This window comes from Citrus sinensis, chromosome 9, assembly GCF_022201045.2.
Source record: "Citrus sinensis cultivar Valencia sweet orange chromosome 9, DVS_A1.0, whole genome shotgun sequence".
NCBI lineage: Eukaryota > Viridiplantae > Streptophyta > Magnoliopsida > Sapindales > Rutaceae > Citrus > Citrus sinensis.
The window spans coordinates 19,499,087-19,526,394 of NC_068564.1; the positions used below are offsets into that span (position 1 = coordinate 19,499,087).

Consider the following 27,308-nt stretch of genomic DNA (forward strand, 5'->3'; position numbering starts at 1 on the left):
ATTGTATAGATCATATGATTTTAGGATGGGAAAATATATTAAATACATATATAACTCTAATAAATCAGAAAATAGATTTACTAGAACAAGAAAGAATAGGAATAATAAATTTAGAACCAGAAATCTACTCTGAAATTATAGATTTATATGAATTTGATAACCATTTAATGTTATTTAAGGAAATAAACAAAACCTTAGAAAAAATAAGAAATAGGTATAGAAGGGATGGAAGAAATCAAATACATCCACAATTGTAAAAGTTAAAAAATAAAAGGACCCAAAAGGAATTAGCCAAAGAAGAAAAAGACAAAAATCGTAAGATACATTGATTGTAACCTAGGCATTCCCTAATTATAATTTCTTCAAGTATACTTCACTTTTGGTTTTGATTGTTATTCCCAAGCAACTGGTGAATATCTAGTTTTGCTCCCTTCTTTCCCATTGACCAATTCTTTTGCATATGACTCAAACAAGTAATGAATTCAATATTCTTGCCTCTCTAGCAGGTGCATCTCGACTAATTTTGAGGCTTTAGACGATTTTTTTTCAATTAAACCTTTAAAAAAAAATTAAAGTCAAATATATGTATTAATTTTATTAAAATTTATTTATTTATAATCAATTTTTCTATCTTTATGAGTTGCAAAATTATTAATCAAACTTTTATATACTAATTTCACTAATTTTTCTCAATAGACAATATAGTTGATCCATTTAATTTTTCTTGTGACGCAGTTGATCTTAAATAAATTTTTATCAATCTTAATTTTGAAAAACTTAATCAATTACTAATTCTTCACTCAAATTCACATCTTAAATTTTCATATCTTAATGCACATTTTCTAGTAGACATTTTTTTTTTAAAGTGAAAGAAGAGTAAACAAGCAAACATTTATGCTAGATAATTAGAAGAAAACAACAATAATATTTAAAAAAGAAACAATAACAATTGAATAACACAACTGATTAAGAAGAGAAGAGGAAGAAAAAATCTGGATATTTGAGAACTTTAACTTTGATGGATTGAAGCTTTTAAACAGCAGTGATCAATGAAAATAGTTGTTTTTCTTTTCAAGAGAAAATTAAAGAAATCAGTTTTTTTTTTTCTTAGGAACTAAAGCATTGAATGTGCAGTGGCTTTTTTTTGTGGATAAAAAATATTAATGGACAATAATTTAACAACTGTTTGGCTTTTATAGAGTTTTAAAACATTAAATAGAGATTTTTGTAGGAATAAATAGGATTAAAATTGTTAATTTTAATGTTAAAGGAGATTTTCTAAGGATTTGATAATTTATTTATGGTGAATATTATAAAATAATAATAAATATAAATGAATAATTTAATAGTTATAATTTTAAAAAATAATTTAGGGCATTCATATGTAGTAAGGGTCTAGACAACTGTCTAAGCTGCTTACAGGATAAGTCACTCCTGCTCTCTAAAAACTAATAAGGTAAGCCCAAACCTTATTGCTTCCCAATTTGAGAAGTTAATAGCAGCAACCAGAGTAGCCTAACAAAGGATCATTTTGAACAATAAGGTGAGAGAATTCTCTATGAAATTTTGCCTTATCAAATTCACATTCCAACAATTTTAATTTACAATGGAATAGTCCATCTTTTGCTCAAGAGGGAGTGATGATCTGACAGCCAATTACTTCCACAAACAGTAAGTGTAGATATATATATATATATATTACCAAATTTTCACTTGAGTCTGATTAAATTTTTTGTTCAGTTCGATTCGGTATAATTTTATAATTTTTTGTGTAAGTGTGGGTTTCAAAATTAAATTTAAGTTTGTGTTGATGTGAGATTCTGGTTACTCTTTTGACCACGACTAGGATCTCTGCTCAATCAACTCGACCACGATCAGGATCTCTCCTCGTATGCTTTCTTTTCCAAAAATTCTTGCGTACACAAAAACGAGTCAGAGCACGCCGGTTGTTTTCCCGGCGTAAACCCTCCGACGCTCAAGTCATAAATGAAGGTTTTGTGTTCCTGGGAATGTTAGCCACTAATCTTAAGGCTTATTTTTGGGATTATTCAATGCTCTCTTTATCTTCGTTTCCATATAAAAAATTCGAATCCTTTTACCTTCGTTGGCCACCTTTTTATAGGCTTCTTCTGAGTTCAGACCTTCCCTCAACCTACGTCCATTACCTTTCCATCTCTCGGAAGTGGGTGCTCCGTTTCCGTAATCGTTGGTGGTCGCGTGGTCTTCGTGCCTTGATTCTCGGGTTGGAGAGCACGTCTCGCCAATTGCCGTTGACCGGGTCTCCTCGCCTCAACCATTAGCAGGAGTGGCTTTATGCTTCTAACAGGAGATCGGCCTCGCGGATGGCGTATTCGTGGACGAGCAGAACATTCCTGCTCATGTTCCCCTGCTACCAGACTTTTACAAGATATACATGTTCGCGGAACCCTGCTACCAGATTCTGCTCATCACTGCTGGTCTTCGTCGAAGCATATCCGCCAAACAGTTTGGTTTAAGCCCAAACTTGTCCAGCTCGACATAGATACCACATAAACAAAAATATTTATATTATATTAACTGAAAAAAAATAATAATGATGATATTGATAAGCCAAAATAGACCTTCATAATCCCGTGATAAACAAAAATGACCTATAGGAAATAGTTGATTTAGGAAGCAGTTAGGTTAAGCAAACTAATTATTCTAGAAACTCGAAGATAAAATATTGTGAATAATGTAACATCACAGAATTGAGAAAGTTTTAGATGCTTCTAAGAATATTATTTTATCCGTTGAATTCTTGACATACGTATTTTTTTTTATCAATTATGTAAGAATAAATATTTATGAGAGATAAAAAAAATCAATAAATTAATGAAGCATACGGTGTAGCGAAAGTATTCAAAAAAAAAATTTCTACATTTTTGGATGTCGATTCAACTCATGTGCCAAAAACAATTTTCAAAGTTATCAACATTCAACAATTCAATTGTCCAGAAAATGCTAATAATAAATAAATACGACTCCCATGAGACAAAACGTCAGATAGTTGCAGTTGAGAAATGTGGTTTTATATGTAGCAGCCGGTGGTTAAAGAAGTGATTGGTGTTTTTAAACACAATATTTTAAAGCTTGTGCCATAAGAGGATATGAAGATTAACCTTGAAAGTTATCTATATAACATATTAGATTAAAAATCTCAAGTTTTTAATTTAAAAAATACGCCGTTAAGACCTGAGTGATTTTTAAATAGTTTTATTTTGACTAACGATCTTGGATTTGATTGTGAGAAAATTTTTACCATTTTAAATAGTTTTATTTTGACTAACGATCTTGGGTTTGATTGTGAGAAAATTTTTACCAATTACTCTTCACTCGATTATAATATACACTTGCCATTTAATAGATTACATTCAATTTTCCCACTTATATCATATCGTCGACATCTATGAAGAGCCATTGCACAGATTGATTAGGGTTTCCATTTTTCATGTTAAAATTGAATCCATGTTTTTGTTTTTCCTCCAATGTATTATCTTACTCATGTCATCAAATGGTGCCGGTAATGAAATTGAACAAATTTGGTATGTTTTTGTGCCCTAATTTGGAAGTATTATTTTATCCCCAAAACAATCTTTCTTTTTCCTTGACAAGAAAGGAAGACAATGTGGATCCAAATGAATAAAAGTGCACCAAAAAGTACAATCTAAATGATGTACACATCCACCAATCAAAAGCCAAGCACTTGTAAGAATTAACAATATCATTTTTTCTTTTTTTCTTTTTTTACCTTTTTCTTTTTCCACCCCCACAATGATATACCAAATTTTCCCCTTCACAAATGGGATCATCCACAATTTCAGGACTGAAGAAAAACACTATTTCCTATCTCTTATCTGCTGAGTGATGCTAAAACATCTATTACATGTGGGTTTTAAACTCTCAATCCCACCACTTCATTGATTCTGACTTCTACTTTTCTTTGACTTGTTCTTGTCTTGCATCTTCTTCTTCTTTGCTTCAGCTGTAATCCAAGTATAGTCTTGTGGAATTGCAAATGGATCTTGAATATTTTCTATCCGGCTGCTAGAACCAACAGCGGTTGAGCTAGGGCGACTATAAGGACCTTTAATCCACTGAAACCATGATGAACTTGAGGATTGTGTCACCGCCGGGCTTTCTCTCCCTGCAGCAGTAGGGCTTGAAGGGGGTGTTGCAAACTCATCGTCCACTGGCTGTAACTCTTCGAACTTTGTAAAAGTGACCAGTACTCTAATTGTAGGAACCACTGGTATTGCAACCTGAATACAGCAATGAAGGATCTCTAAGCAAAAAAGATTTTCATTTAAGGTACCCCAGTAGGTGAATGGAACTACAGAAAATGAACAATATTCAAGGTAATGTATAGGCAAAATTGTCAAACAAGAAAAAAAAAAACAGAAGATTTGGCAAATTCACGCTGCCAAGGTCAATGTATCCACACCAAGCAAGGAACCCTTCTATCAAGTTATCTTTTATTGAGTTCAAAAAGCCACAACAGTGGAGGTGCAACGCCTCAAGTTGTAGCAATGATTAGGATCTGAAACCTAGGATTCCAAGTTTCATAAGGAACAGGCTTACCTTCTTTGCGGTTTACTTGGAACATCGAAGGAAGGTGTCACCTTTCATTTTCTTTCCTTCGAGCAAACATTTCTAGACTCGTTCAGATCATGAGAAACATACTCCTACATTGCATACGGCAGCTAACCTCACATCTGTTTGTTCCCTAATCTCTTAACGCGGCAAATACGTACTATGACACTACATATTGATTATCCAGAAAATCTCAAGTTAAGCTAGATAAAAGAAAGATTGCCGGCAGATTTTAAGATGATATCAAGTGTCTAAGATTGGATAAAGACAAATGAAGGTTATCACTATCTTTTCAGCTCTCAATGCAATTCATATAAGAACACTAGATTCATTTGTTGATGATGTTCATAATAAGGAAACCTAATCTCTAAAAGAGCATCAGCATCCAGGGTGGATGCATTCTTTCACAGGTAGGCTGCTCAATTTGAGTGATTGTTGACTTCACCCTCCACGAAATGAGGTTATTAGAAAATGAAGGTGATCAAGAACTTAGATTGATTGGCAAGAAGATACCTGATTGTTTGCTGATATTAATATATATAGAAAACAAATACACTTTCAGCATTAGCATTTTTCAATGAAAGATCTATATTTCAAAACTTTAGACTCCATTAAAAAAAAAATTACTCAACACTATTGCATACAATTTTTCAATCCATGATAACTCAGTGGCAGTCAGTTTAAATCCCACTCCAGTTTTAAAACATCCAAGCATCTAAAAGGCCATTTGATTCCTTTCATGATTCTTTTACCCTGAGATCCTGTCAAATCACGAAATCCAGTTTTCAATGCGAAGTTAAATACAAGATCTGCCAAGACAAAGAACAAAATGGATCTGCCAAATTCATCTTAATTGTTAAATCCAAATCCAAATCCAAATCCAAGAAAGATTTATGTGACTTATAAATTTCAACATTTATCCTCCATTCCTCAAACAATTCTTGTTAGCTTGTTTCAAATGCATTTGATAATGAAAATTGTATCCTATTTTGAAGTCCCTAACTCAAATGCTGATCCATTTTGATAATTCTGTATTTTTGTTCACATACAGTATGTCTGGCGTTGCAGCTGAATGGTCCATTTGCTTCAAACTTACAACTTCGATTCGATAATCTCAACTTGTGCAACCTTCATTCAACTAGTTCTTATAGTAATTACCAGCAATTCTATTATGTGGCTTATCAGGAAAGCATTTATGATCAGTTTAGATAGAGCGCTGAAGCATGCATAGGGGAAAGAGGAACAAAAATCTCCACTGATAGCATAAATCAAAGGATAAAAAGAAAAAGAAAACAGAAGGATAGAAGCTAAAATTGAAGCCGTGAAGGGCAGAGATAATCTGAAATAAGGAGAAAATGCCAATGACCTTAGAATAAAATATAGAAGCAGAATTGGAGAAGCCTAAACCATAATAGGACATGCCCATACATGTACATATAGCCAGTAGTTCTACTGTCAAATTCCTATAATTGAAGATCTAAACAAGTCAAGTCAATTAGCTTCAAGTCTGGCTTATTACCTACAAAATTTTGAACCAGCTTGCACAGCATAGAGTTGATTACACCAAGCCTAGGCATCTAATTGACATATCTCTCAATTTCAAAGACATACCCACTAACAATAGAGTGGCAAATTGGATAAAGAAGAATCAAGCAAGCCATCATAATCTGCAAATTATGTCATTTTTTATTCAGAGTAAAAAGTCAGATATGCAAGCCAGAAGATAGAATTCTGACAAGCAACTTCTATAAATCATCAAGAGACCAAACATTTTTCAGACTCATTTAAGGCACATAAAACCAAACTTGAAACAACTGCCCTCAGATTCAAAACCCACATCCCTCTCCATCTACCCAGAAAAACACATGTAAAATCCACAATTCTAAAAGGAAGAGCATTTATCAAACAACCAAAAGAACATAACAACAATAAAGAATTGCCTACTAGCCATGCAAGAAATGAAATATAATAAAAGAATAAGGAATTAAAGAGTAGCGTACCTTCACCGGAAAGGTTCCCATGGGAAGTTTTGTGGTGAGAAGTTCTCTCAAACGACGAATTGCCTTAACCTTGTTTGCAAGAATGTCAAGCAAAGGAAGGAGTTCTTCTGTTTGTAGCGGGAAGTTTGGGGAAAGCCAAAGAATTGGCCTCAACCCTTTCTTATATTCATTCTCACGGCTAGCACTAGCACCACCCTTGCGTCGATGTCCGCTCTCCGAGCTCACAGAAGTAGATGTCCTGGTTTCTTTTCCTCTTCTATGATCATCCCTTGCGACAATCTCAACAGAATGTCTTCCTGGTTTAATCTGATTTCCAGATGGAGAGTCCCCTAGTAGATCACTAACCTTCTCATCAACAGAGAGAGAACTTCTTGGCGGCGCAATCTTCTTTGGCCCTTCAGGTTTAGAATCTTTCTTCCGCCATCCCCCAAACCACCCTTTCTTTTCCTGTTTAGTTTCGCCATTTCTACGACCATTCACCTCTTCAATAGGAATCTCTCTATGTTCATAACAACTATGTCGGTGTGCAATAATCCCATCACCATTCTCATTGCTCATTTCTGATGAATCCAGTTTAAGCGCAACTTCAAGTTGCCTTCTTTCATCTTCTGTTAAAATGTCATTAAGATCCTCACTCTCTGTCTCATTTTCGTTGCAAGACGAGAAAAACTCATCATCTGACATGGCCCCAGGGACTCTCCTGGATTTAATGCTAACAACCACATTATGCATATCATATACCTTAGCCTTCCATGCACCCACCATTTCTGTTTTCTCCTGTCTTCTCCATGTCAATTGTGGCAAAAGAACTGCTTGAGTTACATCAATCCCAGGCCTGAATATATTAGTCTGGGACATTGCAGCTACTTCTTGCCGAATCTCCTCTTCTGTAGCTGGAGCACCAGCACCATCCAAAGCATTCATGACCTCCTTATCCTTATGTGAAATCATGCAAAGTGATCCAGAAGGGATCTTCCCATCCTCGGACCCATCACCAAGGAAAATAATACTCTGATCAGATCGTTGAATCCTAAATCCATCAAATCCAGCTAAAGTCATATCTGCCCTCAAATTGGCACCCCTCTTCCAAATTTTATAAGTATCTGAAGGAGCTATCCTCGAAATGAAAGGTATCACAGAGCTCTCAAAGTTGAAAGTTATTTCCATATAAAAATCCCTCATCCTTCGCATAGTCCCAACCAAGCGGGGCAACCTCCTACACCATTTTGCCCAAGCCAATGGCTGGTAGTGCCTAACTATAATCATGGCAATCCCTTCTTCTCTACTGCAAATTGCTTCCTGAAGTGCACTCCAACCTTGTTCATTCTGCAAACTCCAATCAGCCCCGGCAACCATTAGCATTTCTGTTGCAGTCTCATCTCCAAGCTTGACAGCCAAATGAAGTGGGGTATCCCGATTGGGGACATCCCGCCTATCTATCGCCGCAGAGATGGCATCAGCCTTCTCTTCCTCAGCCAAAGAAGCCATTTCAGTGCGAATCTCAGCCGGATTACTAAGCCTTGGGAGACCAGCAAGTAATCTCCTGAGACTGGGATAATCTCTCGTGGCAATGGCCTTGTGCACAGGGCTGTGGGCATACTTAGAAACATCTATACCCGCCATGCCCCAGGAGTAGCTATACTATATCAACTCACACTAATATTCACCGCCAAAAACCAATCCAATCATCCAACACTAGGTCTCAACTTCCATCCAAAAGATCACCACCCAATTGAAAACCTAAAAGATTTCCAAATTATACAATCCAACCCCACCAAGTAATTCTTTATACACATACACACACACACATCAAACAGACCTAGCTCCCAATTGCTACTAAATGAGAAGCACTTTGAAACCTCCACCTAAAAATGAATCACCCCCAATTCAAGTAGCACCCTAAGAGCACAAGAAAACTACAGAAAATGAGAGACCGTTAAAAAACTATCAACAGAAACAAAAAGAAAAGAATCTTGTCATGTGGGTCCAACACAGAGATCCAAGAAAACCCTCACCTTCTTCTTCCTTTGCTTGCTTCCTTCTCCTATTGCACCTTCTACAACACAACCCCAAAAGAAAGAATCCAAGATTGCTTCTAAAAATAGAAACTCAAAAGCTCTAAACCCCACTAAGCACCTATGTATGCTGTTATACCCCTCTTTGCGTGTTATTTCTTTCTTCAAATAAAAAAAAAAAAAATGAAGTGGAATAAGGAAAATAGGAAGAAAACAAGAGATCCTTGTGATCCAATCCAGATCAGACAAGCCCAAGAACATGCATGTGGGTGTGTGAAACGAAATTTTAAAATACCAAAAAAAATGTGTTTTTATTTATTAAAAAAAGAAAGAGAAAGAAAGAAAGATGTTGATGAATCAAGAAAGGAATACAAGAAAGCTATATAGAACCCCCAGCATATGAAGCAAGAACCAAAAATTTGTGATTTTGAAAAAAAAGAAGAATCAAAAGTAAAAAGACTCCTGCAAGTGTTTCAAAAAGACAGGGATAAAGGGAGTTTACTTCTCCGTGACAGTTGAAAGAACAAGAAAATAACATGAAATGATTACAATTGAAAATAATAATAATAAATAAATAAATGAAGGGATTAGAGAATAAAATAGTGGGGCTTAACAGTAATATCCAGTGATTAAAGTGTTATTTCTCTTCTTTTTTTTCAAAATTTCTACATTTTTTTAGAGAGAATTTTATTGACTTTTTGTTAAATATCGTTAAAATACAATATAAAGTTTGAAAATTAAATAGAGAATTGTCGTAAGAAAGAAGTTCTTAAAAAAAAATTATTCATAAATGTTTAGTCAATAGGATTAGTATCTGTCAAGAGTCAAAATTTTATGCAACGTAATGTTTTATAATTGAAAAAATTAAAATAAATAGATTAATAACAGGGAGTAGAATGGGTAATTTTCACTGACCTCCCCTCAACTATTTTCAATCCAGACATAGATGGATTCTATGTACAAATTAGCACTAACCTCCTTTAGTCCAAGCAGTTGACTATTATGAAAGAAACTTAAAAAAAAAAAATCAAAATCTAATACCTAATAAAATGATATCTGTGTGACAGTGTGAGTGATTATTTTGCAACGTAAAAGTAGAGTTGGAAAGGAATATTTTGCTTTATGGGCTTATGGCATAAGTCATATAATATTAAAGAATATGTTTTAATATATTTCATATTTGCATTAAGTTAAATTTTAGTTACATGAAGTCTTTAATAAGCTCACATAATGATAGATAAAAAAAAAAATCACAAAAAGTAGAGAATAAAACGATTCAATAACATTTCTATTAATCAAACACTCAAGTAAATTTTTTAATTTTAAAATATACTTCAAGTTTAAAACCATTTGACAAAACCTCCATTCCGCAAAAAATCAACTAATTTTCTTTAAACTTAAGTCCATACAAAAGCACCTACATTTCATCAAATATTAAAGTAAATTTTCAGAATTTGCATCAAGTTTAACTTAAAAGTTATCTGAAAGGACTAACATTTCGTGAAAAAATTAAAACAATTTTTCATAATTTGTTTGAAGGTAAAGACCATTTAAAAGCACATGCATTTAACCACATATTCAAGCAAATTTCAAGAAATTTTATTAAGTTATGAAATTGTGCTTAATGGTAACAATCAAACAAACGAAAACATATTTGATCTAAGGAAGATTAGTGTTAATTTGGACGTAAAATCCATTCGTATGTCGATTGGAGATAGCTAAGGGGCGATAAATGAAAATTACCCTAAGCAGAATAGATGATCCAATCTGCAAATTATACCTGAATTAGCAAGACCAGCATGTGAGCCAGGAAAGAAGGGCACTTTCTTTCCAATTTCCTTTTTTCAATTATTACATAATTCAAATAATTAAGCATATGATTAATTAATTAAGAAAAGATAACAACGTCTATAATTTGACGAAATGGTTATAATAATTCTTATTTTCAAAAATATTCACTTAGGCCCCTTTCAAGGTTATTAGACTTTAATAACCTAATTAAATTCTAAAACGTAAAATGTAATAAGTTAATACAGAAACGTCCAAAAATATGAGTAGTTAATTGAAGGATTAATGGCTACAGTTTAATTCACATGTTTCCAAAACAGCAGTGGGGCCCATATGAGTCTGTTGGCATATCGTCAGACAAAAGACTGTGGTGGCACAGGCCCAAAAAAGTGATCCGGCCACCCCAGCTTCAGCTTGCTTCTGTTTGGTACTATTTCGATTTCCCAAGAGGCCGAAGACCATCAAAAAAAGTTTTTAACAACATTTCTTTTGGTAATTTCAATTTATTATTTATAAAGTTCAAAGCTTTTGTTCTGATATATATATATATATCAGAACAAAAAAGGGTTTTCGAGTCATGAGATCATGTTTATTTTAATATTATAAATCTATTGGGATCTTCATTTTATTGAAAATCTCTTTATTAAATGAGTTTGTATATTTATTATTTTTTGAAAATAAATTTTAATTTCACCAATACGAACCAAGACTTGAATCTCATCTAACAAATGTGAAAAAGAGAAGTTGTTTATTACTAGAGATGGCAAAACTTCCCACGGGACGGGTACCCTCAGAGATTTTTCCTATTCAGGGAGGGTATGAAGATAATTTTATATCCAATTTCTTATTCGGAAAAGAGACAGAAATTTTTTTTTACCCAGTTTCTTCTTCGGGGAAGGGACAGGGATGAGATGGAATCCCCATCCCCTCCCCATTTCCCATATTTTAATTTTTAATTTTATTTTTTAAATTACTAGTAAATAAATAATAAATTTTAAATTATATTATAAAATTATAAATATTGGTAAAAATAACAAATATCAAAATATTTATATTATTGAACTTTTAGGCCTAATTAACTAATTAAAGTCTTAAATTTTTATTTGGAACATTAAAAAGACCGAGTAGATTCTATTAGCCCAAAAATTTTGTTTTAATTTCAATTTTGTTTTATTAAAAATATTAATTAAGTATCTACATTTATTTCATTTATTTTATTGTTGATATAAAAGTAAATTTTTTTCTTTTTATTGTAGGATTATGAAGATTGACAAAGATAATTATTTTGATAATTTGTATTTTGCATGTGACTTTTGTAATGGATCAATGTTAATGTAAGATATATTTCGAACTTTACTTTTATTTGAATTTTTTTTATTTTAATATAATTAACTCAAAATCGAAAACAAAAATATGTATTCGTTATTTAGGAATCGGGAACCCTAAGACATCATTTGTTATTATTTGGGAAGGGGATAAAGATTCTCTCAAATAATTCTGACGGGAATGAGGAGGGGACGGGAACATACGCAAAATATCAGGGATGGATACAGAGAGATTGGTCCCCTCCCCTCCTCTTCCCATAGCCATCCTTATTTATCACCTGACTAGTGGGTGGTTCATATAGACCGTTAGTTAGTTAGTTTTTTTTTTTTTTTGGGGGGGGAAGAATAAATGGATTTTGCATATGTAGTTATTTTTAAGTAGAAATAAAAACATTGGGTTGGGAATATTTTCACCCAAAGTTTATATAAACTCGCCTTGTTTTCTTAAAGAATAATAATTATATAATTAATTTGAATTTTATATAAAATAAAATAATTGTTGAAATTAAAATATAAACAATTTTGTTTGTATTTTGATACTTTTAATTAATAAGAGTAAATTAGTCAAATTAAATTTATACTAAAGATATTTTAATGGTTAAAGATGATCAAGAGACCTAAGTTATATGATATGAAAATTAATGATGAGTTAATTGGCTTATTGCCACTTTCACAAATAAAATTGGTTAAATGTTAAAATTTTTCTTTATTTGAAATTTAAAAATAATGCGATTTTTTTAATTTTTAATTTTTAATTTTTTGGATGTGGTTGAGTTTATGCGAATTGAGGAGAAAACATCACCACCCAATAACATTTAACGGAATTTTATTTGATATAATTTTAAGTAATTGAAGGAAGAATGGTCATAAATGCAAAATATTTGTGCATGTTATAGACATTACAGATATTTCATGTGATTTTTGTGTTAAGTATTTGTTAAAAATATCTTTATTAAAAAAAAAAGATCTGTGAAAAAGATCTAGTTAATAATTAATAGTTTAGATAATCTATGGTTGATGGGACACTAACATGTTGATAATGCCATAAGATGTGTCAATCAGACCATCTAACATTTGGAAAATTTGGAAAGAAATAAAAATTATGAAAAGTATATGAGAAAACGAAAGTAAAATTCGAATATGGCAACAAGGTCTTAAAAAAAATTAAAATAAAATATAAAAAAAAATTCTTCAGTGTGTCCATTGGCTCTAATAAAGATTTTATTTTTTTATATTAAGAAATCAGAGAAAGTTTCAATTATTTCAAGAGCATTTTGCTTTATTCATTAACCGTTTTCACACGCACACGTATAGTTAGTGATTGAATGGAAAAGAAATAATATTCATGAAGCTTCTAATACTTTTCTACAAAATTGAAACTTTTCCTCTTGTTGAAAACATTTTTTCTCAGCTAAGTGAGAAAGCTATTTCTTTGTCTAGACTATTCCCACGAAAGGAAGAAAGGGTGGAGATCCCCTATTCAATAATGAATCAATAATAAAAATCATTTTAAATATTTATTTATTTTTATTTCTCTTATTATTATTATTTTATTATTTTGATCACGAGATATCTTGGGGAGGGCCCCAATTATGGGAGGCACCTTTAAGCCCGTACCACAACCCATACTATAAGTCCTCACTCGAACAGAGAGGCACATGTTCTCCCAACAAAGGCGACTTCCCCGCGACTCGAATTGGGGGGCAAACTCAGTCAAGCCACTTAAGGGGACTCCATAGTAGAGCCAACACTTTGTTGGTTTTATTTCTCTTATTTAATTATCATTGATTCAGCACTCAATTAACATTAAATTCTTATCTAGAAAATACAAAAGTTACTATAAAATAATTTTATTCAATTATAATAATGCGAAAAAGAAATTGCTACATTATTTTGAGGTTGAATAGGTTAATCTCGTTTGACACACATTAGGCAAATTTTGTCGAATAATGATGGAGAATTTGTACTCGATTGCCATCTTATGATTATGCCCTTTCCTTTTACCGTAATCCAATTCAAATTGGGACAAATCATGCAGGAAAAAGTCAAAAAAATCCCATGATTATGACTATTTGATTAATCACTTTCCATCATCTAGAATCATTTCTTAACCAATTTAAATTGGTTCTTCCTTTTCTTTCCAAAAAAAAAAAAAAAAACTCATGTCTTTCATTCCAACCTGTACCACAGTTTTTTTTTTTTTTTTAAAAAAAGAATCCATGATATTAATAATAGGATTAATTAAAAAACACACTAGTATATAAACAATCTTCACAATTGTTGATTGATTCTCTATAAGAAATGTGGACATGTTAGTTAATTCACACGACCCTAATAGTGAAGCCAACAAAGAGATACATTGTACAAAGCATTACAAGTTGGTCTCATTGAAAAATCTTCGCTAATAAAAATAATAATAATGCTGCTTTGATTGTTACAATATACAGATTGTTTTTTAATTTCTTTTGCTTGGCATTTATTGATGCGGCTAAACTCGTGGGGACTTAAATTTGAGGATTAGAATTAAAAGCGTCACAACATTATTAATTAATTAAGATTTCGATTATGACCCACACGAGTAATGACAGACAGGGACTCAAATTTTATTATTAAAATAATTTAATAATGTGCTTCGATGATAGTGATATAAAAGAATATGGAACATTTACATTATTGCATGAGGATCTAATACAATGTTGACTATGAATGCCCTTTTTGTCTTTTACATACCGCGTCTTTGATTTTGAGTATTGGTTTAGTTATTACCACAATTTTTAAATATTTTGGGATATTATATCAATAAATTCTGATTATATGACAATAATTAGAATTGATATTTTAGGATATTGTATCAATAAAATCTGATGATTTAACAGTAATCAGAAGTTAAGATATATTATACTTATTATGTACGGAATGAATTCAAATCTCTTTAAAATACTTATATTTTTTAATGTTCGATGCTTCAATTTTCTCACTTAAACCTTGAGAGTTAAAATTAACATAATTGTAAAGTCACTGCGCTTTATCAAATTGATTGTTTGTTTCAGCGGTAATATAAAATTAAGGTTAAAATATTATCTAGAAAGCATGGGTTACTTAAGACTTGGCACTTCCAAAAAAAAAAAAAAAAAAAAAAACCCAAACACAAGGCTCTAGAAAAAAGGATTTAACATTTTTCATTAAATCATTCATGAAACTTAATCATTATTTTTTCATAACACAAACCGAAACATGAATCCTGCAGATTTTATGATTACAGTCTACAAATCTAAAAAGTCTGAAATCAAGCATATGCATTGCACAACATAATTACTTCCCCGACACACTTTCTTTTAGAAAAAGGAAAATAAAGACCAAATAACAGCGAAAAATAAACAAAGCCGGAGGGAAAAGTGAGTCAAACCAACCACACCAATAGGTGCTTTTTAACCTTAAGCAGCGGCAACACTGTGGAGGACCACGGTCTCAACAGTGAGCCCAGGCCCAAACCCAAAAAGGACTCCCCACTCAAGCCCTTCTCCTGCGGTCTCTAAGCCATCTTCAGCTGATTTCTTCCTCATCTCGTCCAAAATAAACAACACACAAGCGCTCGACATGTTGCCATACTCCGAAAGCACATGCCTCGTGGCCCGCAGCTTTTCGGGCTTCAGCCCCAGCTTCTCCTCGACTTGGTCCAGAATCGCAGGGCCACCAGGGTGCGCGATCCAGAAAATTGAGTTCCAATCTGAGATACCCAATGGTTTGAATGCCTCGGTTAGGCTTTTCTGGATGTTCTTTGAAATAAGCCCGGGAACATCCTTGAGGAGGTGAAAGGTAAGGCCAGCTTCACGAAGATGCCCGTCGATAGATCCATCGCTATCAGGCAATATTGTTTGGGCTGTAGAGACGAGTTCAAACATGGGCTTCTCGATCTCAGGTATCGGATCGGCGCCGATGATAATAGCAGCCGCACCATCGCCAAACAAGGCTTGACCTACAAGACTATCGAGATGGGTGTCACTGGGACCACGAAAAGTAACCGCGGTTATCTCGGAGCACACCACGAGGACCCGTGCACCTTTGTTGTTCTCGGCTAGGTCTTTGGCCAGGCGGAGCACCGTGCCACCGGCAAAACAACCTTGTTGGTACATCATGAGACGTTTGACGGATGGGCGAAGGCCCAAGAGTTTTGTGAGCCGGTAATCGGCCCCGGGCATGTCAACTCCACTAGTGGTGCAAAAGACCAAGTGGGTGATTTTGGACTTGGGCTGGCCCCATTCTTTAATGGCCTCGGTGGCCGCTTCTTTGCCGAGCCTCGGTACCTCCACCACCACCATATCTTGCCTCGTATCTAAAGATGGTGCCATGTACGCACACACATTGGGGTTTTCTTTCAATATTTCTTCTGTCAAGTACATGTATCGCTTCTTGATCATGGATTTGTCACCTGAAATTCATGAAAATAGAATTAAAATGAAATTAATATAATGTAATCCTACTTCACACAGCAATTGATATAATTCAATATTTTATGCACGTACCAAATAATTAAAGCCAAAGATTGTATTATGCCAAATTGAGATCTTGAAATTAATCACTATCACTGTGATTCCAAATCCAGTGTTAGGTCCATCATTCATTATATTTCTATATAGAATGAAGAAGTGACTAGTGAGTGTAAAATTATTTCTATTGAGGCAGCTGCTTGCTCAATTTTGGTGACTGTGCCTGCCAATATTAGGTGCCTCAAATAAAAGTATTACCACTAATTCTAGAATTTAACTGACGGTGCCGCAATTTTTTTTCCCTAAAATAAATAAATAAAATTAATTCAGAAACATGTACAAACACAGCACCTCGTTTTTTCAGCCCATTTTGGAGTTTTGTATCAGCATGTCCTATCTGTCAAGAGATAATGTCTTACTACTACGGTTACTTTTAATTTTATTTATTATTTTCAAGTCAATAAAATTAAAATTTTCACACTGTGTGTCTTTTTCCTGGTAGTACTTAAAAATAAAAATAAAAATTTTTATGAAAAAATGAATACAAACACACACTTTCTACCTATTAAAAAAAAAACATAGGCACAGAATTATAAATGAAAAAAAAAAATTAAAAAAATTAATCTTACACATGCGCTTGAATTTCTCTTTAAGATCAGTCATGTGTTCACTATTTGTGATGCGAAAATAATAATCCGGATACGTGCTTTGATCAACACAATTCGGTGGAGTTGCCGTTCCAATGGCCATGATCGTGGCCGGACCTTGGGCACGTTGAGCCTTGCGAACTTCATCGACGGTCACCATTGTTTGTTGCTTCCAATCGAACGGTTCCCGGAGACCTATCTAGCTCTTGTTGATGTTTTATAACTTTGTATGAGAATACGTTAAAGTTTGGTCGTTATTTATAAGAATAGGAGAAATTGGGTTAGCTGAAGATCACGTGATTGACCCCCCGGTGCAGTGTGGATACAAATGTAGGATGGCACGTGACGCATGAGTTTGGTTTAAATGTACAAATCTGTCTATCAAACCACCGCTTGATATGAGGGGGTTGCATTAGTTCCTCACTTACCATAAATTATAACCATCATCACACAAAACAAAAATCAGACGGTTGTGATGAATTGATTGAGGGTCATACGTGGCGGTTTATGATTGGAGGGTATGCTAGTGATGAAAATGTGTGACCTGTAGTTTGGAATCTCATAAAAGGGGCACATTACTTGAATGATCAAGATTATAAAAATTATTTGAGATTGGAGCTTTTTAAGGACTGGCACAAAGGTTCTGCATTGTAGGATATTTTTACAAATTTTATTAAAGGATTTTCTGGTAAGTTAGGAAAATTTATGAATTAAAATTGAACTTAGGGATTAGATAAATATTGATTAATTTTTCATTGATATTTCATTTAAAGAGAAAAATTTAGGTAAAATAGTCTAATTATTTGCGAATTTAGAGGCGAAGCTACGAGAAGGCTAGCCTTGGAAAAGTACTATGGGGAAATGAGTATGAGGCCCAGCAATTCTTAAAAAATCTCTTAGAAGCTTTAACATTCGTATTGTCCTTAAATAATTTTTTTGTAGTCTTAGTAAAATTTTATGATGTTCATATTAGTCTCTAACAAAAGTTTTCATATGCAACTAAAGAATTTCATACGACTCTCATTAAATAACATTTATTGAAAGATTATTTTAATTTATTCCTTAGTCTGCGTTAAAGTAAGTTCCTAATTTCGCCAATTGTCGTTATACATACACACATAATATGTTTGAGTAAAAATTTGAAAATGGACATTGATGCAAAGGAATAAATAAATTGATTCAAAAAATTCTCAATTCTATTTATATGGCCATTCACATTTAGCCTTTGAATTGCTTGCTTATGGACTTTGCAGTTTGTAGGAAAATCTTCCTACTTTGGTATGGTTAGTTGGACAATTGACATTCATTTATTTATTTTTGGACAGTGCTCAATTTCCCCCCCACCAAAGTGGAACATTAGGGCTTGCATTATCTTCCAAATGGATCTGATATCACTGGTATTATTAATCTTTTTTTTTTTCTAAAATATAAATGGTTGGTTTATGAATAATTCCAGAGCCACGAATAATCTATAATTTCAATTAATCAATGATATTTTTTCATATTAGTTTGTACTAGAGTTTGTCGCTATAAAATTATTTTATGTTAAAATTTTATAATTTTATCGTGTTCTTGCCTGATGAGGACATTTTTGTTGAACTTAGATCTGGAGAAACGCTTTGTTTGGACTATCATTTGAGATGTTAAATTCTCCACATTATTTTCTAAGCTCCTTCAGGTGGGATGGTGTTTGGGTAAACTTCAAATGAATGCATGTAATTTGATCTAAAATTGTTAGGAGTAGACATTGAAATATGACAAATTTTTTTGCCAAATTTTGTTGTTTTCATAATCACATTTGCGTTTTATGTGTGTTTCCTAGCACTTTGAAACTTAATGAACATTCCAAGGCTAACCAGCAATAATTAAAAAAAAAAAATGTAGAAAATCATAGGTGGTTTTTAAAATTGGACTTGGAAATGTTTGTAAGAATAAATGTAGAAAAAAATGCAGGAGCTCTGGTGCTGTCCGAAGTTGAAGGCAAAATAGAAATTGGATCTATCTTCAAATTTCTGGTTGAAATGGATAATAAAATCTGTTAGCATTACAAAACGAAACACTTCTTCATTTAGAATACCGATACACTTACAAAATTGGAATATAAATAAAAATTTATCGGTATAAGAAATGATAAAGCTTAATTATTGATTATCATATGGTTCTATTGCGAAATTGCCACATCATCAATCACACCAATTGAGATACAAATTTTTTATTCTACTTTGTAAACTTATTGTTAAAAGAAGCTCACAGATGACCACAAAAGACGAGCTCGAAAATAAGTCAAAAAAAAAAAAAAAAGTAAAGAAAAGAGTTTGGACCTAGAGAACATGCTTATGCTCGAACATTGAGGTCTAAACCCCAAAACCTATGCTTGAGGAGTCCTAAAAGTACATAAGAAGGGCCATACTAAGTAATAAACCCTATATGTTTCTAACCCATACATGGATTTGAGTCTTGAGCCGGTTGTAAATACTCTATAACCCTTCAAAAATGTGTTCCGTACCTACTCGTCAGTTACACATCCATTTGAAGCCGATTGCACGTTCTTGATGTACTGAAAATTAATAAGAGAATGGCCGTCTGTAAGTAAAGACAATGTATGGTCTAAACCAAATATGTCAGTAAGAGGATATTCATTTCCATACCTTGTATAAAACTCCGCGATTAACCTTATTTGGAGGTGGAGTCCATTTTCTTCTTCTCTCTTCCATTTCCTCGTCTGTCAACTGAACGTCTATTCTCCTCTTCTGCACGTCTATGTTGATTATGTCCCCATTTTGGATCAGACCAATTGGACCACCATCCTGGAAATAATTTGGAATACGGTCTGAATTATATTGACAAGGAATGACAGTGACTATTGCATTTTTTTTTCAACTGAAGAAAATTCTAAAAGTAAAACCGCCCTCAAAGAATCTACAGTCATTTTTATTTTAACAGTTCTCCTGTTAGGTTGGAAGGAAATGATTACAGGGAAGAGCAAAAAGGATGTACCATGCCAAAAATCCAAACCTTTGGTAAATGACTAGATGAGGGAATGAAAGGATATTTCCCGTTTGAAGACAGACAATCATTTTCTTTTATAATTAATCCTAGCTGTGAATTATAAGTAAATACACCATATAACCTGAACGGTAAATTCCCCCCAAAGAATGAACACTAAACCCCTTTGTACATAATGGATAAATTAGCATAACACGGCTCCTTGCATTTAAAAAATATTAAAATGAGGATAATGGTTTCTCAAGAAGTCCACCAAATGGCTTCACTCCACTCTCTCTCTTATTGTCAGTTCCTTCTCGGAAATAAACAATGAGGCCTGTCTATATTGTAAAATGACCTCTCTCTCATAACCAAGATCACATTTCCAACCATGGTACATTTCAGGTCTAAAAGAAAGTGAAACTGAATGGAATATCTTGCCCTAAACTTTTTAGCGAGCAAGTTTTGACTTTATTAGATGTTAATGAAAATGCAAGATGGAGAAGAAAAACAGAGTACTAAACATAGAAACTACATTAATGAAAAGCAAAGGCACCTGTGCTTCAGGGCAAACATGGCCAACAACAAATCCATGTGAACCTCCCGAAAACCTTCCATCGGTTAACAACGCAACTTCCTGCAACATTCATTAACAATATCCAAATGAAAATTGACTTCAAAGTATAACCAGATGCATAATGTTATTGGAAAACAAACTATTGATGGTCAAATAATAAACTGATTTATCTTAAAAGGTGAAAAGTATACCATGATCATTAAAGGCAGCATGCCATCTAACAATTTGGAAAAGGCTAGTAATAAGGCTATTTGAGTCAATTCATGATGACTAAAACAATCCTCTAATAATAAAGCAAGCTTAGATTGGCTATTAAAATACCTTCCCAAGACCTGCTCCCATTATTGCACTTGTTGGAGTCAACATCTCAGGCATGCCTGGCCCTCCTTTCGGCCCTTCTCCTCTTATGACAACTACTTTTCCCTAAAATGTGACAAATGTAAGAGAGAAGAGAATAGAATAACATAAAATAAAATAAGTTTTTCCAGTGTCAAATATGACTTCCACTTAAACATGCACAAGCTGAACAAGTGCACCTCAAGCTGGAGACTACACAACGAGCATACATCAAGTTATATCTACAATATACATATCAAGATATGTAATTTGGATGAAGGCTCATAATAGTATGCTATTATAAGCACACCCTCAACTTGTCTTTAGTAGCAGCAAGGCTAAGCCAGAAAGTAGATGCACTGTACATTACCTGCAGGTTGCTAGCAGGTAATGTACAAGTGACAATAGAGGGAAGATAGCATAATCTGACCTTCAAAGTTAAAAAAGACTTTCAAATTGATAGAAACCAGAGGTTTTTAGATATGTAATGGCATTAGAAACATTAAATATTTCTATAGCCGGGACAAATGAAACAACAAATATCAGAAAACCAAAAGTAGGCATCTCCTCATAACGTAGTTTCGGTGAATTTCAATAACCTACTCAGAAACTTTAGTTTACACAAATTCCAATTACTAATTCATACTCCCATAATAAAAAGAAGATAGACATAGCAAATAAAAAGAAGGTAGACATAGCATATAAGACTTAGGCACACCTTAAAACTCATAGGATCCTCAGAGATAGCTGCAATCATGGATTCCTCTCCTTCAAATACAAGTGCAGGACCTAAAAAGCAGATTCTTTAAGGACTATATTTAACAAAACAAATCTGGACGTCAGATTTGAAAAATCATAACACAAAGCAAACAAAAAAAGACACCAGAAAAGTATAGCCCTTCTTTTCCAGTAATTTTTGCTACAGAACCCTCTGGTGCTAAATTTCCACGTAATACTTGGATATGTCCTGTTTTCTTGATGGGGTTTGACAATGGTCTTATTATGTCCTGGAAAATAAAAGCAAGAAAACCATTTCACTACTTGTTTTACTTGCAAACATAACAATTTAAAAGAACATTAATAATCAATAGATCAATTTATGAACAAAATTCAAAATTTTTCCTACCTGCCCCTCAGATAGATGGGGAAATGTCTTCGCATTTTCAGCCAATGTCTTCCCAGTTACTGGAGAGGAACTAGTATTTTGTTAATATAACTTGTACCATCAAAATGTCACTAGTTGCTAATTTGCTACCGATGCAAATACTGCACACAAAAAGTCCATAATCATACCAGTCATACAATCTCCATCTAAAAATCCAAGCTCCAAAAGATAGCGAATGACAGCCGGTGTTCCTCCAATCTATTAATACAATCATTTACGGCTTCATTATAAGAAAGGACAATACATTCAACTGTCAGGCAAAAGAAATGACAGAGCAGAATAGACGAAAGGATCAGATAATGAACCAAACTAATCTCAGTTTGAGGCTTGATGAATTTTCTTTGTTGAGGAGTAAGGAATGATAACAACTGACACGCACCAATGCAAGCCTCAATACTACGTAAAACAAACACAAATATACTTGGCTAAAATGCACACCTTATGGACATCCTCCATCACATATTTTCCACTGGGCTTAAGATCTGCAAGAAAAGGTACCTCATCGCTGACCTTCTGGAATTCATCAATAGATAACTCCAAACCAACGGACCTGCCATGAATTTTGACTTGAACAATCTTTTATATCAAGCAAACTATTGGTATCCAGGGAGAATCTTGCATGACATCCCTTACCTTGCAATAGCAATTAAATGAAGCACCGCATTTGTAGACCCACCTAGTGCCATGACAATAACCATTGCATTACGAAGTGATTTTTTGGTGATTATGTCTCGTGGTTTTAAGTCCATTCTCAACAATTCCAAAAGATATTTTCCAGCCAAGCGGCATTCATCTAACTTCAATGGATCTTCAGCAGGTATTGAAGAGCTTTAAGAAATAAACAAAAAATTGAAGGAACAAGGTAAGAAAGAAGGGCCTGACAACACCAATCAAAGTGATCGTCCAAAGTCACTATTCTACCTGTAAGGAAGAGACATCCCCATAGCTTCAATGGCAGAAGCCATGGTATTAGCCGTATACATTCCCCCACAAGCCCCTGCACCAGGGCATGAGTTTAGGACTACATTCATTCTCTGCTCATCACTAATGGATCCACTAACATACTCTCCATAAACCTGCAACAACAATTTCATCATGACAATGACATTGAAGTTGAGAAAATCATCATAAAAATTTTTCCTAACTATTAAGTAAATTAGAATTTAAATACAGATCGAGTATTTTCTTCAAAAACCCCAATTATTTTTAAAGGTTGAATTGCAGAAAGACAAGGGACTCAAACCACCCTAGGAGCAAGACTACTGTCTGATCAAGTATATACTGGGGATCACAAAAACCAATGGTGCCAACCTAGAAGCAATTGGGTAGTGCTAGTTCCTGGAAAGCCAGGTCAGGGGCAAGTGAACATTAATATGGTCTTAATGTTGTTTATTTTTGCAAAAAATGGGCATCAAGCAATACAAGACTTCTATCATTCAGTGAGTTTTTTTTTTTTTTTTCTTTCATATTTCATAAGGATCACAAATCCCAGACCTTATTTCCACATGCTTATTCATTCCCAAACTAAGAGCAAATGAAATACTAAGCAACATCAATTTCTTTTTTTTCTTTTTTTTAAAGAAGCAATATCATAATATTTTGCACAGAGAAGAGGACATGAAAGTTTGTTTTGGTTTAGCTAGTTAAGTCCAACAGAAGTTGCAGAAAAATTCAGGAAATCAGATTAGAGAGAGATGAGGTCGATGCTCATGTTCTTCTTTTACTGGTATTTTTTTGTTTTTCTATTCTTCTATTTCTACGAACAGTTGGTTTTTTCACTTAAAAAGAAGAAGATGTGTTGAGGAATTATTTCTTTCAAAATTTAAGAAATTAAAAAAAGGGTAAAAAAACCAATCAGCATCTGTTGCAAGCATACTTCCCTTGCAACTTTAACAGATTAATCATTTGATATTCTAACCTAGAGTATTTCTGACTTACACTCCCCCTGATAATAGGGTAATGTACTAATGCTTTATACTCAAATTCTTAAACCATAAGCGGTATCCATTCAACAATTCCCAAAACAAAAGTCCACCTTAAACTAAAGTTTAAATAGAACTCTACCATCACAAACTTCATCCAAATTTTAACACCGTCTGCTCATGTGAATCTTATAGTCTTTGCTCTTATTTAATGAAAGAGCTGCAACCCATCCAAGCATTCTTTTGAAAGTTTTCTTTGCATAACCAAACAAAGGATTACTATAGACACTCAAATTCCAAGAAAAGGTGAATCCACTCACTTGGAGAATGAGTTCACGAACTGAAATATTGATGCTTAACTAAATTGCATTTTCAGAATACTACAACACACATAAATCCGAAGCATTCCAAAATCTAGGCAGTTTCTCATTCTAAATTTGCTCTCAGAATCATTGAGGGAATCAAATAAGAAAAAAAGAACAGAGACCAAAAAATATCAGGAGAAATCAAACACTAGCTAACAATGTAAATTTTTCCTGGACGTTTTCAGATGTATTCAACCACCCAAAAAAAAAAAATATTGAAAGTGAATTCTAGCATACCTGGAAAGCTGATACTATGTCATACGTATGGCCTTGAAAATGGCCAGGCTGCAAAAGAATCATAGAAGAAATTAGATTACATGTACATTTAAAATATTAAGAATCAAATCTTAATAAAATTTCCAGAACTGATAGTAGATTACATGTATCTAATACTCAACTGCATCTGACAAATCAGTAACGTAGAAGAAATGTCGTGTTAACACAAAGTTTCAACATTGCAACTCTTAAAATCAAGAAATTAGATTACAGTCATAAATGAGCATCTTGCTATATCAATAATAATAAGCATACATACTAAATTAGATAACGTATTTGTTTTTTGCACTGTTCTCAACAGACTTAAATCAGCATGAAAACCAGTCATTAGATGTTAAATCTTATGATTTCAATCGAAAAAAATAAAATAAAAGTAGAACGAAAAATAAAAATTTGTCATGTCAACTGCAAAAGTAAATCCATTTATCTTATCGTATACCAGGAAGAAATTCACTATGGCTGCACAAATACGACCTAACACAAAATGACAGCCAATCACATATATATAAGACATAGAGAGTCATCTTAAAGGACCATAAAGAAAGAAATACTGTAAAAAATACAGCAAAAAAGGTCCAACGGCATCTTCCTGAAACAAGGCTCATAAAAATTTCCATATAGCTAATTCAAATTGCATGTCAAAGCAAAACATACTTAGATATGTCAATATCCATAGATTGTTTCTCTTACCATTAACAAAAGAAAAGAAAAAAAGGATATTGTACGTAGAAAAGAATGGTTACTGACCTTGATTGTTCCGCCATAAACCATAATACCAGGTCGATTGAGCCGCCCCATAGCCATAATGGTACCTGGCATCTACACAATTCAAACACCATTAAGTTCAGATTCTGCAAAAATAATGGAGTAGACAGCTTATATGCGCATGATGTACCACATAACCCAAGTTCAACTCAATCAAAGAGCCAAAAAGAAAAGACAAGAGGGGTGGAGAAACAGAGACGGTCTAGCAGTTACTGTCTTACAAAGACCATGACTTAATTACACCTTATTCATATTTAACGATAAAAAAGCAGCTAATTGCTTAGGAAAATGATTTAATTTTAAACAAATAATGCAATATTTAATTTTCAAACTCAGGAAATCCAACCTCCAATACAGTTTGAAAACCATAGGAGCAAAAACTAAATTGTCTTTGCTCATGAGATGAAACTCAACGTCCTTTTTATATCACACCATCCTGTAAAGAAAACAGAAACCAAGCTTTCTTCGAGCTTAGTACCAGAAATTGAACTCTAAACTATCCCCCAAACCCAAATTAAAAAAAAAAAATTAATTAATTATAATAATTAAAAAACATGAAACCTGGCCTCGCGAATGCCCACGTTGTCAAAATCGGTAAAAGAATGACAAATATAATAAATGCAGACAAAACTTCACAAGGTTACCAACAACAAAAGATACCCAGAAGACAAAATAAAAATAAAAATGAAAATGAAGTAAAAAAGAGACCTATAATTGTAAGAAAAAAAGGCTTACATTTTTGTCACAACCAGGAATAGAAATATTGGCATCATACCACTGAGCACTCATGACAGTCTCAATGCTATCAGCAATCAAGTCCCTACTTTGCAAGCTAAAACACATTCCTTTAGTCCCCATGGATATGGCATCACTCACGCCAATCGTGTTAAACCTGAACCCCACCATTCCGGCCTCTTCGACGCCGCGTTTCACGGCCTCCGACAGCCTCAGCAGGTGCATGTTGCACGTGTTCCCCTCGTACCACACGGACGATATTCCTACCTGGGGTTTCGACATATCCGCTTCGGACAGCCCCACGCCGTGGAGAATGGCCTGGGACCCGCCCTGTGACTTGGGCTCGGTGACGCGGGAGCTGTACTTGTTGAGCTTTGGCGGGGACGTCGTGGAGGTGGGCGGCGGGGATGGGTCGGCGTTCACGGCGGCGGAGACGCGGAGGGAGGTGGGGCGGCGTGTGTTTCTGGTGGAGTGGGTGTGTGTGAGAGGGAGTGAGGGGGTGGTGAAGGTGGCGGTGCGTGGGGTTAAGATTGCGGATTGCATGGTGGCGCGTGGGGGTTGGCGGAAAATTGAAGTGGGGACTGGACTGGGAGAGGGAGTGTGGGTTTAGAAGCGAGAGTTGAAAGCGGAGGGTTTTAGACGTTTTTATCAGCAGCGTCAGGTTTTGACACTTATGGCTTTTGAGTTTGGAAATATGCAGGTTAGCACGTGATGCGTACTTGCGTATTACTCTGGAATTTGAGTTAATCTAATGGGGGTTTAATAAACTGATTGGGTTCGGTTCAGTTAACTAGGGTTTAAGATTGCAGAGTGCTGTAAAAGGTATAATTTAGGCAAATTGGCTTTCTTATTAGAGAGAAATAGAGATTTTTTGAAGTTTTGCTTTCGATAGAATTCACTTAAACAGCTTGCAACTTGTGGAAGTGAGAACAAAAAATAGAAACTCATTTTATCAATTTAATCAATTGATTATAATATAGGGGAAACCTGTGGTACAACTGTGGTATCGTGCCACAGTTGCATCCAGCCGTTGGATACCAGTAGACTTCACCAATTCAAGTGCATCCAACGGCTGGGTGCAACTGTGGCACGGTACCACAGTTGCACCGTAGCCTGATCCTATAATATAATTGCATTGATTATAAATTTTTTGTTGTGCTTTAAAAAAAATAAGTTAAAATAATTTGATGAGAGCTCGACCTTAATTTGAATTGGCCAATTTGTAGTATTTGATTTTGATATGTGTAATTTTTAATCTATGACATATTGCTGAAGTGAAAATATGCTATGTTTAATTTCATATGTGTAA

The 27,308-nt window shown here is 34.0% G+C and overlaps 3 protein-coding genes across 4 annotated transcripts; all 3 read right to left on the reverse strand.

The window, feature by feature from the left end:
- Nucleotides 1-3,679: 3,679 nt before the first annotated feature.
- LOC102631307 (uncharacterized) lies at nucleotides 3,680-9,175 on the reverse strand. 2 transcript variants are annotated; one of them, XM_052433451.1, is made up of 3 exons: nucleotides 8,627-9,175; nucleotides 6,612-8,510; nucleotides 3,680-4,280 (listed from the first exon to the last, which is right to left on the reverse strand). In XM_052433451.1, the coding sequence occupies exons 2-3, from the start codon at nucleotides 8,232-8,234 to the stop codon at nucleotides 3,936-3,938; spliced, it is 1,968 nt and encodes a 655-aa protein (XP_052289411.1). In that variant the 5' UTR covers nucleotides 8,235-8,510; nucleotides 8,627-9,175; the 3' UTR covers nucleotides 3,680-3,935. The 2 variants fall into 2 exon arrangements, with proteins under 2 accessions (XP_052289411.1, XP_052289412.1); XM_052433452.1 differs by having other exon boundaries at nucleotides 6,612-8,527.
- Nucleotides 9,176-14,895: 5,720 nt separating this feature from the next.
- Nucleotides 14,896-17,111, reverse strand: LOC102606708 (chalcone synthase 1). The gene is made up of 2 exons (XM_006489733.3): nucleotides 16,856-17,111; nucleotides 14,896-16,168 (listed from the first exon to the last, which is right to left on the reverse strand). Exons 1-2 carry the CDS (start codon nucleotides 17,031-17,033, stop codon nucleotides 15,174-15,176), a joined length of 1,173 nt encoding a protein of 390 aa, XP_006489796.2. The 5' UTR covers nucleotides 17,034-17,111; the 3' UTR covers nucleotides 14,896-15,173.
- A 1,949-nt stretch (nucleotides 17,112-19,060) lies between these two features.
- LOC102607008 (dihydroxy-acid dehydratase, chloroplastic) lies at nucleotides 19,061-26,838 on the reverse strand. Its single transcript, XM_006489734.4, has 14 exons — nucleotides 26,000-26,838; nucleotides 25,247-25,318; nucleotides 24,461-24,508; nucleotides 22,858-23,012; nucleotides 22,570-22,764; nucleotides 22,375-22,486; nucleotides 22,065-22,134; nucleotides 21,898-21,956; nucleotides 21,655-21,778; nucleotides 21,490-21,560; nucleotides 20,757-20,858; nucleotides 20,415-20,495; nucleotides 19,522-19,680; nucleotides 19,061-19,430 (listed from the first exon to the last, which is right to left on the reverse strand). The coding sequence occupies exons 1-14, from the start codon at nucleotides 26,540-26,542 to the stop codon at nucleotides 19,380-19,382; spliced, it is 1,842 nt and encodes a 613-aa protein (XP_006489797.2). The 5' UTR covers nucleotides 26,543-26,838; the 3' UTR covers nucleotides 19,061-19,379.
- Nucleotides 26,839-27,308: the final 470 nt, after the last annotated feature.